The 14,338-nt window shown below is 51.5% G+C and overlaps 1 protein-coding gene across 1 annotated transcript; it reads right to left on the reverse strand.

The window, feature by feature from the left end:
- Positions 1 to 618: 618 nt before the first annotated feature.
- On the reverse strand, positions 619 to 11,492 carry MINDY4B (MINDY family member 4B). The gene is made up of 12 exons (XM_075033172.1): positions 11,386 to 11,492; positions 11,118 to 11,145; positions 10,349 to 10,495; positions 8,599 to 8,718; positions 7,017 to 7,108; positions 6,076 to 6,241; positions 5,564 to 5,629; positions 4,959 to 5,029; positions 4,029 to 4,101; positions 3,572 to 3,724; positions 3,282 to 3,462; positions 619 to 1,069 (listed from the first exon to the last, which is right to left on the reverse strand). The coding sequence occupies exons 1-12, from the start codon at positions 11,490 to 11,492 to the stop codon at positions 927 to 929; spliced, it is 1,347 nt and encodes a 448-aa protein (XP_074889273.1). The 3' UTR covers positions 619 to 926.
- Positions 11,493 to 14,338: the final 2,846 nt, after the last annotated feature.

Below are 14,338 nucleotides of genomic sequence, written 5' to 3' on the forward strand. Positions count from 1 at the left end.
AGGGAGGTAATGACAAGCGCAGACCCCATGTTAGCTTGCTCACCAGCGGGCTCCTCGCCCTGACCGGGCTGAATCTCAGGCTGGTTGTGACCACTTTTTAATTCAGATCAAATCATTTAAACCAAACTTCTGGATTGCTTGCAGAAAGGTTTGTTGTTCTCAGTACAGCTGTCATCAGCAACGCACATTTTGGTATGACTAATAGGTCTTTTTTGGGTGATGTCTATAAAAAAGGAGGTGGAAAGTGGTTAACGTGAGTGAGGAGCAATGTGCCCTGCCCGTGCTTGCCAGGCTGCCACAGGTGCCAGGACTTGGCCACACTCAGAGTCAGTAAAATTGTTGAAATCACAGCAAGGAGCACCTCATGAGGCTTTCTTTTGCCTCGGTGCCCATGTACGAGCTGTGCTTCCCTGCTGGTGCGTGGGATGCAGGGTAGCTCTGTGAGCCAACCCAGCCGGGGTCTGCACTTGAGCTGTCGCTGAAGCAGGAGCGAGACCCGGCTGCAGAAGTCACAGCTGCAGGGAGCTGGGAGGAAACCTTACTCGTTGCAAACAGCTAAATTAGTTGCACACACTGGATTAAATAAATTAGATGCACACAGTGTTGTCAATGCTCAATATCGATTTCATTTCCACAGCACTCAAGAGACACCTTGAATTCTCTAACATCTCTGCCTGGCACGGAGAAAGGCAAATTCCCACTCTCTTTGCTTTTTCTGCCAGCTGTCGTGGGAAGCAGAAGAACCTGCATCCTACCACCTGGAAAATGTGTGCAGTAAGGTAGTGTTGCTAGCGACTGTTCCTCAGGGGCGCAGGCTTTCACAGCGCTCCAGGTGCTGAAGGCTGTTTTATGGGTGAAAGTGTTTTTTCTCCTCCAGACCACAGTGTTTGGTGGAGTTGGCAGCAACTGGGAGATGTGGGGACTCCTCAGAAGAAGGGGTCTGTCCCGTTCCAGCTGACGGTCGCGCCTGCCCACTTGGTCCTGATTGCCATCTCCACGGATGGACGTCTCTTCTCTGGCCTGCTTGGGTCTTCACTTTGGTCCTCTTCCCAGTGATGCGAATGAGTGTCTGAAAAGGAAACGCAGTTAAAAAAAAAGTCTAAAAAAACCCAACCCCCTCAAAAAAGTTTCTGAAAAGGTTAAAAGCAGAACTGGCTGGATTGCTGCAGGTGTGCTGCCCACCCTGCCCCAGGAGGGAGCTCGGGGCAGCACTGACTCGGCCTCCCCTGTCTGGTGGGGGCTGCCCCCCCCGCTGTGTGGGCCCCCATCTCAGGAAATACAGGTGCTATAAATACAGCTCTCGATTCCTTGCAGGGTACATTTGCATATTGTTTTCTGAACACATATGCACATCCTTATCTGCGGCCATGCTGCCTATCATGACTGTGAATCTTGATTCACCCTTCTTTCCTGCAAATTCAGCCTTTAGTGTAATGTTTTCAAGTTTCTTACTTTACTTTAAATGCTGTAGTGAAAGGAGAGCAAGGTAAAGGGGCTGGGCGTTCACAAAGTGAAGGTAAATGGTGCACAGTGGTACAGAGAAACAAGAAACTCGCATCCTAAGCATGGAGCCTGGTTTGCAACCCAATTGATACTACAAGGAGCAGTTCACTCCTCCTGGTGTGGATTTAAAACTTGAGGGGAACGAGGGCCATGGTAGCACCTGGCTGCTGGGCAGGAAAATACCGACTTAAGTCTAAGTTAGATGCTGAAAACAGGCTGTTAACCCATCCTGCATGCCAGCATCACTGCATTAGAAGTAGGTTTATTACAAATTTGGAATTAATCATGAAACGGTTCTGCTTCCTGTTTTATACAGGAACACCCTCTCCTGGGATTTGTCCCATGGGAGGGGTGGGTGTCTGTGGGTTTTCCTTCTCCTACTAGTTGTTCTAGGACACTTAGTCAGCAGAGCATGCATATTGGACTGATGGGGTCTTAACAGCAACGGAAGATGAAACACAGTTTTAAACAGGACATCCGTATCAAGTATTTAATGCAGAAGCACCAGCTGCATCTTGTGTCCTGAAGAACTGTCCCTTCCCCAATACAAGCTCTTTGGCCACATCGGGGAGGAGGGGAAGAAATGGCGAAGTCCTGAGTGGGCCCCATGCTGGGACGAGACCGCGGGCTCTGCGCCTGGGGAGATGAGCCCTGTGGCCACCCCCGCTGCGTGCTCCACGGGTGGGATGGACTCTGTCCCGCTGGCGGCTCACCCGGCGCCTGCCCACCGGAGCCCCGCTCACCCCCGGCACTGGAGGACGGCACGGCCTCAGCTTCGCCCGGTGCTGAGCACCCACCATCCCCAGGAGCCAGCTGGGGGCTGGTGGGGAGTGGGTGGCACTGAACCGGAGTTTACGCAGGGACTCGGGAGTTATTACTTCTATAGAAAACACTCCTATAGCTCTTCCCAGCAATGGGCCACCTGCTTGAGAGCATTACGCCTTCCAAAATGGCCAGGGTCCTTTCAAAGCCAGGTTTTTATTCGTGTCTTTTTACGCTATTGTTCGGAGGAGGCTGCTCACTTTCCTGAAAGGTTAGTGTGGTGGGTTGACCCTGGTTGGATGCCAGGTGCCCACCAAAGCCGCTCTATCACTCCCCCTCCTCAGCTGGGGGGGAGAAAAATATAACAAAAGGCTCATGGGTCAAGATAAGGACAGTTTAACACAGTGATAGCAAAGGTCGCGCACGCGAAAGCAAAGAAAAAAAAAACCAAATGATGTTATTCTCTACTTCCCATCAGCAGGCGATGTCTAGCCGCTTCTCGGGAAGCAGGGCTTCAGTACGCGTAGTGGTTGCTCCGGAAGACAAAATGCCCCCCCTCTGTCTCCCTTTACTTAGCTTTTATATCTGAGCTGACGTCATATGGTACGGAATATCTGTTTGGTTAGTTTAGGTCAGCTGTCCTGATTGTGTCCCCTCCCAAGATCTTGCCATGCCCCAGCCTGCCATTGAGGGGAGGGCAAAAATGTTGGGGAGACAGCCTTGATGCTGTGCCAGCACTGCTCAGCAGTAGCCAAAACACTGGTGTGTTATCAACACCTTTCTAGCTACTGATGCAGGGCACAGTGCTATGAGGGCTGCTGTGGGGAGTATTAACTCCATCTCAGCCAGACCCAATACGTTAGTAACATATACAGTGTACGTATGTATACATTAAATACAGAACATCGAACTGTAGTGTAAGTAGACCCACCTAGCTGTACACATACAGGGTTCTATGCGTGGTCCGTATGCGACATCCATACCCCACATCCTCCCCCGGCAAGCTGGGTGCGTACCTATCGTTAGATGGGCTGTTGTTGTCTGCTCCTGCTGCCCGTTGTAGAAGTACAGGTGGAAGACCCTCTCCCTTTTCCAGTCGGAGAGGAGCAGGCTGTCTGTCCCGAAGAGAACGCTGTGCCTGCCGGAGATGCCGCACAGCCAGACGGGCAGCCGGGGCGTCCGCAGCCAAGGGCACACCTGGGCAGAGGGGGTGAAGCCCGGCGTTCAATGCCGTCCTTGTCCCCGAAGCCGTGGCGTCTGGCGCGTGGGTATGGCCCCCCGGCCGCGGGGCCGTGCCAGCTCTCACCTGCCGCTCCGCCGGCGCCCTGCCCCAGCGCAGGTAGCCCACCGGGACCCGCTGCCGCCATGCCTCGACGCCCGCGCCGCTGGGACCCGGCTCCTGGCCGCCATCGAGCTGGTGCGGGCTCGCTCGCCCCGTTAGGAGGAGGCTGAGCACGGCCTGCGGGGAAACGGCCCACGGTCACGCCAACGAGGCAGCGGGGAAAAAGGCCTCTGCAAAATGGCAGCTGGCGTCCCGCTCCCAGCTCTGTCGTGCCTGTTGTGAGCAGAGGAACGCCAGACTACCTGTGGCTTTATTACTATTGTTATTATCATCATTGTCATCCATTTTGTAAATGGACAGTCACGATTAAAATTTGCAAAATATTCTTCTGTGGCCTTATGCTTTTTTTTCATTGGAGTAACAGGAGATCAAATGTAATGATAGTAAAAGAAGAAAATTTGAGAAATGAGGCTAATCTTACCTGTGTACAGGTGATGTTTCCAAAACTGAATTTTAACAGAGGAGTTGCTGCGCAGTCTAAATCTTCTTGGACCCTGTATGACCAAGCACAAAGTGTTACGGCAGCATCCGGATCGGTGCCTGAGGTGGTTGCTGTACATCCCTGTCTGATTAACAGCAAAGATGAGGAAATTCCGAAGACTCCTTTATTTCTCTTTGCTGTTGCCACAGTAGTGCTATCCTGACACAGCAGTTCTATGCTCAGCTGGAGCTCTTGCACTTCAGATCTGTTCCCATTAAAATTCAAATTCGGGGTCAGATTCAAACCCCCCGCAGACGGAGCCGGGATCTCCCTCGCTGCAATTACTGCTGGATGGCCTCCGTTGCACCCAGGTGTAGCCTGAACACAACTATTTGAAGTAGCGGTGCAATTTTTTTGCTAAATAGCTATCATAGTGTCACATTAGTATAAATCATGGTTTCTATTGGTATAAATACGCCTCTGTATGTTTCTAAAGCATCTTTACCCAAATCTAATTACATCAGGTTTAGAAAGACCATATCAGTCACCTCTGCCAGCGTAGTCACACTGGCAGAATAATTCTGTTTTTAAATAAATTTCTTGTGATTTTCCTGTTTAAGTTTAATTGACTGTGACAGTGACTATTGCCGTCAGTGGGATAACTCCTGGTTTTACACAGTGCGTTGTTTTTGCGGTGTATGCAGAGGGTTTCTCTCCTCTCTGCTGCCCCTCCTTGCCTGCTCCTGGATGTGCAGGCAGATGCTCGGGGTGTACAATTATCTGTAGCTGTAAACCAGCCAGCTGCATCTGCCTCTTGGACAGCTGCTTCCCCACATTCGACTAAGAATGGACGTTTAAGTAAAACAAGGAAAAGACCGTTTCAGAAGATGTAACTAAACTAGAGGAAAATGTTTAAAAAAGGAAATATACCTTGCAAGTGTCCTAGAGAAAATTAAACTGTATAAAAATAGGATCACTCCATGACTTCCTTCGCCTTTGAACTGGAACAAGAAATAATTATCACAGGGGAGGAATTATGGCAGGTATATGATGTTTAATTAAAACAATTCCTCTGCTTTAATACAACCTTAGGTTACTATGTTGAGCCAAATGAGTAAGGTGTTATTCTGGGAAGATTTTGTAACTAATATTGTTGAATAGGATCAGGTGAAAAAAAAAGAAAGAAGAAATTTCCAGTCATTGGCTAAACTGGTTTTGTACACTTTTTTTCACAGATTTTTGCTAAAGTTGCAAGGAACTGTATTTTGTATTTGTGTAATGTACAAAATGCTGCTGCTGTTTACTCAGCGTTTGTGGACTGAGAGTGCTGCTATTGGTGGGTGAAGTCCCAGGGATTTTAGTGGGAGCAGGATAGGAAAAGTTAAAACTGATCCATGCACTAACTGTATGTTAACAGTCTGAATGTCCTGCTGAAGGTGATACCATTGATCTCTATGAGGTCCACTTTTGAATGGGAAATAAGATGTAAGTAAGCAAAAAAAATAACCAGAATAAAGCAAATATCCCATACTTACACAGTTTATATGGTCAAAGATGAACTCCTGAGCTGCTGCTTTCTCAGAGAACTCAAACAGCTGGATCTGTCGGGCATGAGTGTAGGGGAAGATGTTGTAAAGGAGACATTAATTATATCAAAAAGTCGAGCTTTTTAATCCAGTGTTTCCTTTAGACAAATGAAAGAATAATGCAAGCGTCTACTCTGCCCCTTCCTAAACTGAGTTCAGCTCTATACAAAGAGTTAGTGGAACACCTTTACGTTAACTACTTTCTCCTTTTTACAGTAGAAGAAATACCAGCCTTTAATGAAAGGGAATGGCAGCCTCTGGGCTCACCTAAAGCCTCTGTGAGGAGGCGGAAGCATCTTACAGGCTGCAGCTGGAATGTGGGTCTGAAGTGCTCACAATTTGTGGTGTACCGTGAGTTAGGGAAGAGGTTTATGAGATTTGACGTTGCTTGCCTTGAGAAATTTCAGGCCAAACATGTCTTTAAACAAAATCCTGTTTGCAGAAGGCGTTTTTGTACTCACTCTTTCCGTGAAGTTGTCGGCTTTGTAGTCTCGGCTTGGCGTAACGCGGACAGCTGCGGTGACAAGGCAGACCACCGCTCTCCCATCTCCTCCTGCTGCCCACAGCGTGTCTGCCAGGGCCGCAGCCAGCGCCTCCCCTTGCTCCTGCCGGCTGATCCTGCACAGCCTGCAGTGCGGGAGACAGGGGCGGGGGGCTGGGGGGGTCTGTGGCGAGGGTCCGTCCTCGGGGATGCTGAGAGACCCCAGCCCCGAGGCTGAACCTGAGTGTGAAACGGGCCCCTTCCCAGGGAGGGCTGGATTGGACCCCAGAGGTCCTGGCCTGCCTGGGGTGGCCGGTGGCCGGGAGGACCGTGCAGCCACAGGTGGGAACGCAAAGACCCGAGGGGATTTGTGGAGGAGGCAGCTGCGCGTCGAGCCGTGCCCATCGTCCTTCAACTTCCCACTCTTCGCCCGTCGCCGTCGCCGCTGCTGGCGCGGACGTGGCTCCCGCGCGCTGGGGGCGACGCGTCTGCCGCGGGGGTTTTCATCCCGGCTGGGGCTGCCGCGGGGGTGTCCCCGGCACCCGGGGCTGAGCTCTGCCTTCCCCTTCCCAACGCTGCCCGCGGTGCGCTCAGCACCCGGGGCCGGCGTCGGCCGGCAGCCTGGCGAGCAGCCGCGCAGCGTCGACGCTGCCCACGTGCTGCCGCAGGCTGGGACCGCGGCACCGGGGAGCGGGACGAGGGAGCAAGCGCCGCCGTTACAAACCCAAACCTTTTGGTGGGAAAAAGCCTTGCCTGGGAGACGGACAAGGCTTGCTCCTGTGTGCAAATTCCCACCTGTAGCTGCACACCTGAACTTGGGTCTGGTTTGTTTGAACTTAGAGGCTGGTGCTAGTCTGTCTTAGTCCAAATAATGCAAGGAAAGAGTTTCCATATGTCCCATGGGAAGGCTCAGCTTCTTACCTTTCCAGGTGAGTATATTCTGTGTTTCTTACAAAAAGCAGGTATTTGATGATGTGTGCTTGTACAGCCATCAGAATGGTTCTTGTTCCCCCCTAGAAACAGAAAGACAACACTCCCCAGTGCTAAGGAGCCTGAACTAGCATGTCAGTCTCCAGGAAATAGCAGCAATCCCTGGCCAGCGTGAGCCATCCTGCTGTCAGTGTCAGGAGGGTAATTTTTCTTTTCTCCATGGGAATTCAGAAGCGCTGTTGACAGCTCCTGAGGTAAATGGAAAAGTAAATTGAAAGAGGTCTTATATGCCTATAACCAAGAAGCCTTCCTAGAAGAAAAGACTCCAGGGTGGCCCTGCCTGTGTGCTCCTGGGGAGGGGAGGTCCCGGGCAGGGGTCCCTCCCTTGCAGCGTTGCAGCCGCAGGGAAGGGCTCTGAGCTCCAGGTATCACATACGCCTAGAAGCACCATGGCTTATTTTTTCTCTCCTTTAGCCTCACAGCAAAGGGACCAGGGTCTTGAGGCAATGTGGGGCTGACGTGGGGCAGTGCACGAGGGTGACCATGCCTGCTCCCAGCCATGCTGGCTGCGCACGTCAGGGCTGTCGTTCTCTCTGCAGCCACAGAGCCTCTGAACCCAGAGAGATTCACCTGCATTGGTAAAAAGCATTTTAGCCTCCTGGAGGGTTAAGAGTATTTGCAATTTTAAGTGTGTATCTTCTTTTTGGGGGCTTCTGCTTTTTGGGGGCCAGTATTATGATGGTAAATAAGGAAGAAGAAAACCTCCCTCTTTCAGTAAATGAAAGTGTAAGTAAACTCACCTGTTTGATTTCCAGATGGGGCAGTAAGAAGTAGGTAACTCTAATTCCCCCCCAAACGAGGCAAGTACCACTTATTTGTGCCCACATACAGCAACCTGCTGCTTCTCTCTTGAGCCTTCACCTTGGAAGCATTTAATACCATCGTATTTAAAGTTTGTGTCTGCAGCACGCTGCTCGATCAGGACAGTTCATCCTGCTTCCAGACACGTTTCAGCATCTCCACTGCGAGGGCAGCTGGAGCTTTGCTCAGGACAGCTATGGAGTGTGGCTGCAGTTGGAAGCCCCTGTGGAGAAGGCTCAGCCGAGCAGACGTGCAGAGCATAGGGTACAGGCGTGGGGTGCAGGCGTGCAGAACCTAGTGTACAGGCATGGGGTGCAGGTGAGCAGAGCATGGGGTGCAGGTGAGCAGAGCGTGGAGTTCAGACACGCGGACTGTGGGGTACAGGCATGCAGAGCGTGATGTGCAAGCACGGGGTGCATGTGTGCAGAGCGTAGGGTACAGGCATGGGGTGCAAGCGTGGAGAGCGTGGGGTGCAGGCATGCAGAGCATGGGGTGCAGGTGTGGGGTGCAAGTGTGGGTGCAAGTGTGGGTGCAGGCATGCAGAGCATGGGGTGCAGGTGTGGGGTGCGGGCATGCAGCGTGCAGAATGCAGGCGTGCAGAGCGCGGGGAGCAGGTGTGTGCAGTGCTGAGGCACCCAGCGCTGGCTGGCAGCTCCCGCAAGTGTCCGAGACGTTGAGGAGACGGTGCCAGTTGTTGCGCTGCAACATTTACCTTTCCTGCCTCCAAAGCATAGGCCAGGTCAGAGTACGGCTCGCGAAACCTGAAGTATGCCCTTGTCCATTCACAGCTGAAGATGTGGAACACGTTTCCAAATAGCAGCTTTCGCAGGCTCTGCGGAGGAGGAGAAAGACGGGCTGGGTTCAGCTACCTTCACAGCCCAGCGTCATCGAGGTTCTTTAATGTCAGAGGGGCCTCGGGATACAGGTTCAGCGTGTGCGCTCATGGCCAGAGCAGTGTAAAATCATCTACTGAGAAGCAGGCTCCATAATTTCAAAGCAAAGGTGATGTTTGCAGTTAATTCAGTCATTTACTTCACTCAGCATTCAACCACTCCTGTGAAGTACAGTTGCAGTGTGTAAATAATTTACATTTGGATACGCTACACCTTCTGGGGGAAGACCTGGGCAAGGCACTCGCTGTCACCAGCGACACATCTGGGGACAGAATTAAACATCTACGTTTGCCCATGCAGCCCCCCTATACGGTGCCCGTGCAGCAGTGGCTGGGGCGGCTGGGCGCTGGTGGGAGGCAGAGGAGGGTTTGCCTGTGGCCTCCTCCTTGGACGGCAGGCACGGCCATCGCTGACGTGTCCCGTGTCCAGGACCCGTCCAGGCATGCACAGCCAGCTCTCGGGTTGGCAGCTGAATTAAAAGAGAAAGTTAAAAAAAAAATCACGTGGCTTCCACCTAAAATAGAGATGCTTGCAATCTCTAACCCTGCCAGTAAGTTTCGTTTAGGGTAACTTTTAACACAAGCACGTGGCTGGGAGGGCAGGCGGGTGCTGTTCACCAGGGCGGCTGCCGGGGTGATGGCCCCGGCTGCCCCCTCCCTCTCTCACTGGGTGGTGTGAGGGACCTGCCTGGGTGCGGGTGGCCGGGGGGTGAACCTCTCTCCTGGACTCACCCCCCACCACCTCCAGTCTGTGGACACTGCCTGGGCCCACCTGGAACATTTTTCCTAAGTATTTTTAATTTTGGTGAATGATGTATTCGCTGAGCAAAGTAAACCAAACAAACATCATGGTTCTTCCCGTTAAAAATTGCTTTGCCTCCAATGTGGGTGATTTGTGCAAGTGGGTCATGAACCGGAGAAGGTGGATTCATGTGAAGCTGATGGTAAGCGTGGCTATGTATCTAAATCTTTTCAGGACTTTTCAGGACCTTTTTGGATGCACAGCCCTGTCCAGGCTTTCACCTCCGGTATTAAAGCCCTTGAGGTTTTCATTAAGTTTGTGCTGAAGTGCCGTGAGACTGGTTTGGTGTGGGAGGTCGTGGGCAGTAAGGCCGGCACGAGCCCATTCTGCCATCACCTGCAGAACCCCCCCGAGCCTCTGGTGAAGGCTCTTCATAGGGGCAGCAGGCACCCCTCACTAGTGCTCTCGGAACCAGGTATTTGGGGGAGAGTAGCAATACCTTGCTGATCTCCCAACTTCTGTCTCCTGTTCTGAGGCTATTCCCTAGGAAAGCACCAAAGAGCAGGGAAACATTACGCTTTGTCATTTGACCTGTTATCTAATGAGAATTATAGTATATCAGTTTTAAGGTTGTGTTGCAACCATGTACTTTAAAAGTCTCATACATAAATCATTGCGATTATATCTTTCTGTTACAGCTAACAGCAGGCTGCAGCCTTCAGCCCATCAATGCTCTGAGCCTCCCGCAACGCCAGGTAAGGTTCCCGCGTTTCTTTCTTTTAACAAGGTTAAATTACAGCTCATGCTTAATTCAGCAGGCCTGCTCACCGTTGCCATTTCCAAGGAGATGGGCTGGCCGCCCGTGTCTGGAGGGACCAGGAGGGCTCTGGGGACGGCGCAGGGGGGGTCAGACGGCCGCGTCCCCGCGGGGGCTCCAGCTCCGAGTGCTCCATCGCCAGCGCTGCCCTGGCCTCGCTGGACAGAGAGAGGAGCGGATGGTGCATCATCCCATGCTGCTGCCTCGCGTGTGCCCGAAGTTACCCCCTCCCCAGTATTCCCAGTGGGGTGGGCACAACGACCCGGCAATGAGCTTAGAGAGGGGCAGGGGAGGCAGGAGATGTGCTGCCAGGAGCATTGGTGTGTTTGACTCCCAGCTTTTTTCAGTCATTACAGATAAGACCCTACAAGCTAATGATTGTAATAAAGTAATGTTGTGTTTGTCTGAATTGCAGGGAATAAACTTCAGTGCTTTCCAACCAAAAGACACAGCAGGTTTTCCAAATACTTGTATTTAAGAGGCCTTAGCTTGTTTTTTTCCCCTGTTCTAAAGCTGACCATGAAAACCGTAACTTTCAGACAGAAAACTTAATTTATGTTGGACTACTCTGCCACTTTGATTGAGATCAGGAAGACATTCCTTTAAAATACCTGAAGAAAATGCGTGTTTCTTAAAGGAGGAGCATAAGAAATAAATCTCCATAAACTGTCTGCTGTGCTACACATATAGATGTGCAATTTCCTCAACATGCTAACCTGGTGAACAGTTGCAAAAACCACTAGACAGATACAAAATGTTACCTTTTAGACAAACAGTTACCTGATGAGTTGTATGACTGATTTCCGAACTGAAAAAGGAAAATAAAATACAAATTAAAAAAACCCAACAGAGGCATTGAAGAAACAGGAGACCAGCCAGAAAAGAACCCCAAAAGAAAGGAAGAGTAAAGGCTGTAGTACTTGCATTACTGAGTATGGGAAGACTTTTCTCACGTAAGTATTGTAATAAAACATAACTTTAAAAATTATACTAGAAAAACCACCTGGAATTGAAAACATGTGATAATGAAGAAGAATAAAAATCTTACCCATGGAAACTAAAAATCTCTCTCCATTTATTTAGATCTGAAATTTTGCTGGCGATCTGCTCTAGCTCTGTCCGTGGCACGGTGTGCTCAGCCTCTCGGTCACCCATCCTCACCGCCTGCGCTCCGACCGATGCTGAGGGATGCGGGCACTGGGACTGCTCAGGGGTGGCTCCCCGAGACCCGCGGCTCTGCGAGGCATCCGAATCCCCTCTGCCTGTCACCTCCCGGGGCTCACTGTCAGCTCCCACTGCCGCACCGTGATTAAATTTTCATTAGAGCCAGTCATAGTCTGTGTTTTTCTGTTCGCTGTATAAGGGGCATGAATGTTTAATGCCAGACACAGAGGTATATAAAGCTGACCGCAGCTACGTGCCTGCTCTGTAAGGGCTGGCTCCAGGCTCGGTGCAGGAGCAGGGGGCATTTTCCAGCTGCAGGGCTTCAGCTCCTCCGTGCGGGCTGACAACCAGTGGGATGGAGTCTGGGCAGCGAAGGCTGAGTGGGAAGTGTGTAGCTCAAGTCAAAAAAAAAAAAGCAGACTCAGCAGGTGTCTGTACAGCCGAGGAAGTTCCCTGGGAAGACAAGCTGGAGAAAGGCAAAATCTGTGCAGTGATGTTCCCATGACTTCTGCCGCTTGCTGCGGCAAGGCTGGCGTGCAGGGGCACGGGTCAGGCACCGCGCAGCTGAGCGGGGCAAAACCTGCTGGTTTTGTGCTGCTGGGGTCATGGAAATCTCACGTGTTTTTTTTCTTCTCTTTCAGTCTGTGAGAACGCAGTGACTGGGGGTATCTGTCTGAGTTTCAGTGGAAAAAACATGAGGTTGAGCTGGTGTTAATGAGCTGAGCCTGGTGCACACTGGGGAGCTGCTCTGGGTTTCCCCAGGTGTGTCGAAGCTCAGTCTGCCCAGGGCAGCCATACGGTCCAGCTCTTGGCGGCTTTGCATTCTCTGCAGGGTCGTTTGGAACAGCTTCGCTCAAATCTTGGTTTATGAAAATGGAGACTATGCAGACCAGCCTGCACATAAGACATCAAATGCCCATTTTTGTTTTTCTTCCAGCTGAAGGAGCCGAGGCTTTAGTTGGTAAAAAGAGCTGCTCTCCTTTTTGGTGCTAGACAGGCTCCAGTCTTTCAGCTTCCTAAAAACTGACATAAAATCCCTCATCCCCTTTGCCTCTATTGGAGTAGCACTTCCTTAGAGAAAGGGTGGAGTATCCACTGGGTTCCCAACAAACTGAGTGTAAAACACGCACTTCTGCTTGGGAGAAGGCTGGGGAAGAGCCGGGCAGGAGCATTGTGCTGAGCGTGCCAGGGTGAGCCCCACCTTGTGCTCACAGGGTGTCCTGGTTTCGGCTGGGAGAGAGTTAATTGTCTTCCTAGTAGCTGGTATAGTGCTATGTTTTTGAGTTAGATATGAGAAGAATGTTGATAACACACTGATGTTTTCAGTTGTGGCTGAGTAATGTTTAGTCTAAAGTCAAGGATTTTTCAGCTTCTCATGCCCAGCCAGCAAGAAGGCTGCAGGGGAACAAGAAGTTGGGAGGGGACACAGCCAGGACAGCTGACCCCAACTGGCCAAAGGGGTATTACATACCATGTTAAATCATGCCCAGTATACAAACTGGGGGGAGTTGGCTGGGGGGGAACTGCTGCTCAGGAACTAACTGGGTGTAGGTTGGTGAGTGATGAGCAATTGCATTGTGCATCATTTGTATATTCCAATCCTTTTATTATTATTGTCAATTTATTATTGTTATTATTATCATTATTAGTTTCTTCCTTTCTGTCTATTAAAATGTTCTTATCTCAACCCACAAGTTTTACTTTTTTTTTCCTGATTCTTCTCCCACTTCCCACTGGGTGGGGGAAGTGAGTGAGTGACTGCGTGGTGCTTAGTTGCTGGCTGGGGGCGAGCAGTGTCCTGTACCCCGCTCTCGTGTTTTCCAACAGGCATGGCATCATCATGTCAATAAGGTGCTTGACATTGTGTCTTCCTGCAGAATGCCGGACTGAACGGTGGTTTTGCCCATCAAGTCCACATAACTCGGTGCTGGTGGTGATGACGAATTCAGGCACCAGGAGAGCAAACAGCCCAGGCCCTGGCTGCAGGAGGCAGAACCCCCCCCCCCCCGCCGGCCTGGTTCGGCAGTTGATCTAGAAAACCGGAGGGAGGACGTGGCACAGGACACCCCGTCCCTCGGCCACATGCAGTGCCCACACCACCCCGTCCCGTCCCCCCGAGGGGCTGGTTCCCTTCTCCCCTTTTCCCACCTCCATCCAGGCTGGGCTGTCCATGAGCCTGCCCGGTGCCCCCCCCGGGGGAGAATGAAGTTCAACCTCAGGGCGATGGCAGCTGAGTGACACCCCCGTCCGTGTGCCACTGCCAGGCTGGAGGGGACATGGACCCACACCTCTCGGCCTCTGATGGGAACAACGGCTGGTGGCAAAAATAACGCAGTTAAGGAATTAATGAAATTTTGCATTTCCATGGCAGCTTCTGTCTCCAGATGTCAAAGCCCTTTCCCTAGAGAGACAAGTGAATATTGGCCCAAGGGGAGAAATCCCCACTTGTGTCAACAGGGCTTTGGCACAGACCTCTCCCCACTTCTCCATGACGTGGGTAAATGCTTTGAGATGTCAGAGGGGAAGCTGTGAAGCTTAATTAACTCCTTCCCTAACGCAATCTCAGCTCTGCAATAACTCAGGGAGGAAAGGCTCCTTGCTGGGGCAGCCGCACCGGCATTTCCGCAGCCGCAGCCGGCGCTGAGCATTCCTCCCGTGTCAGGCAGTGGGGGGGGCATCCCTCAGCCCACTGCTCCCCAGGTCGTGGGATGTCCGGCTGCAGTGTTGTCGTGAGCATTGCTCCCGCCACACTAATGCCTCGACTGCTCCACACCACGGGGTCCAGCTGCGGTGTGTCCTTTCTTGGCTGCGCTTTATGGAGCTACGGCCGCAGATTT

The sequence above is a fragment of the Buteo buteo genome, chromosome 7 (genome assembly GCF_964188355.1).
Source record: "Buteo buteo chromosome 7, bButBut1.hap1.1, whole genome shotgun sequence".
Lineage (NCBI taxonomy): Eukaryota > Metazoa > Chordata > Aves > Accipitriformes > Accipitridae > Buteo > Buteo buteo.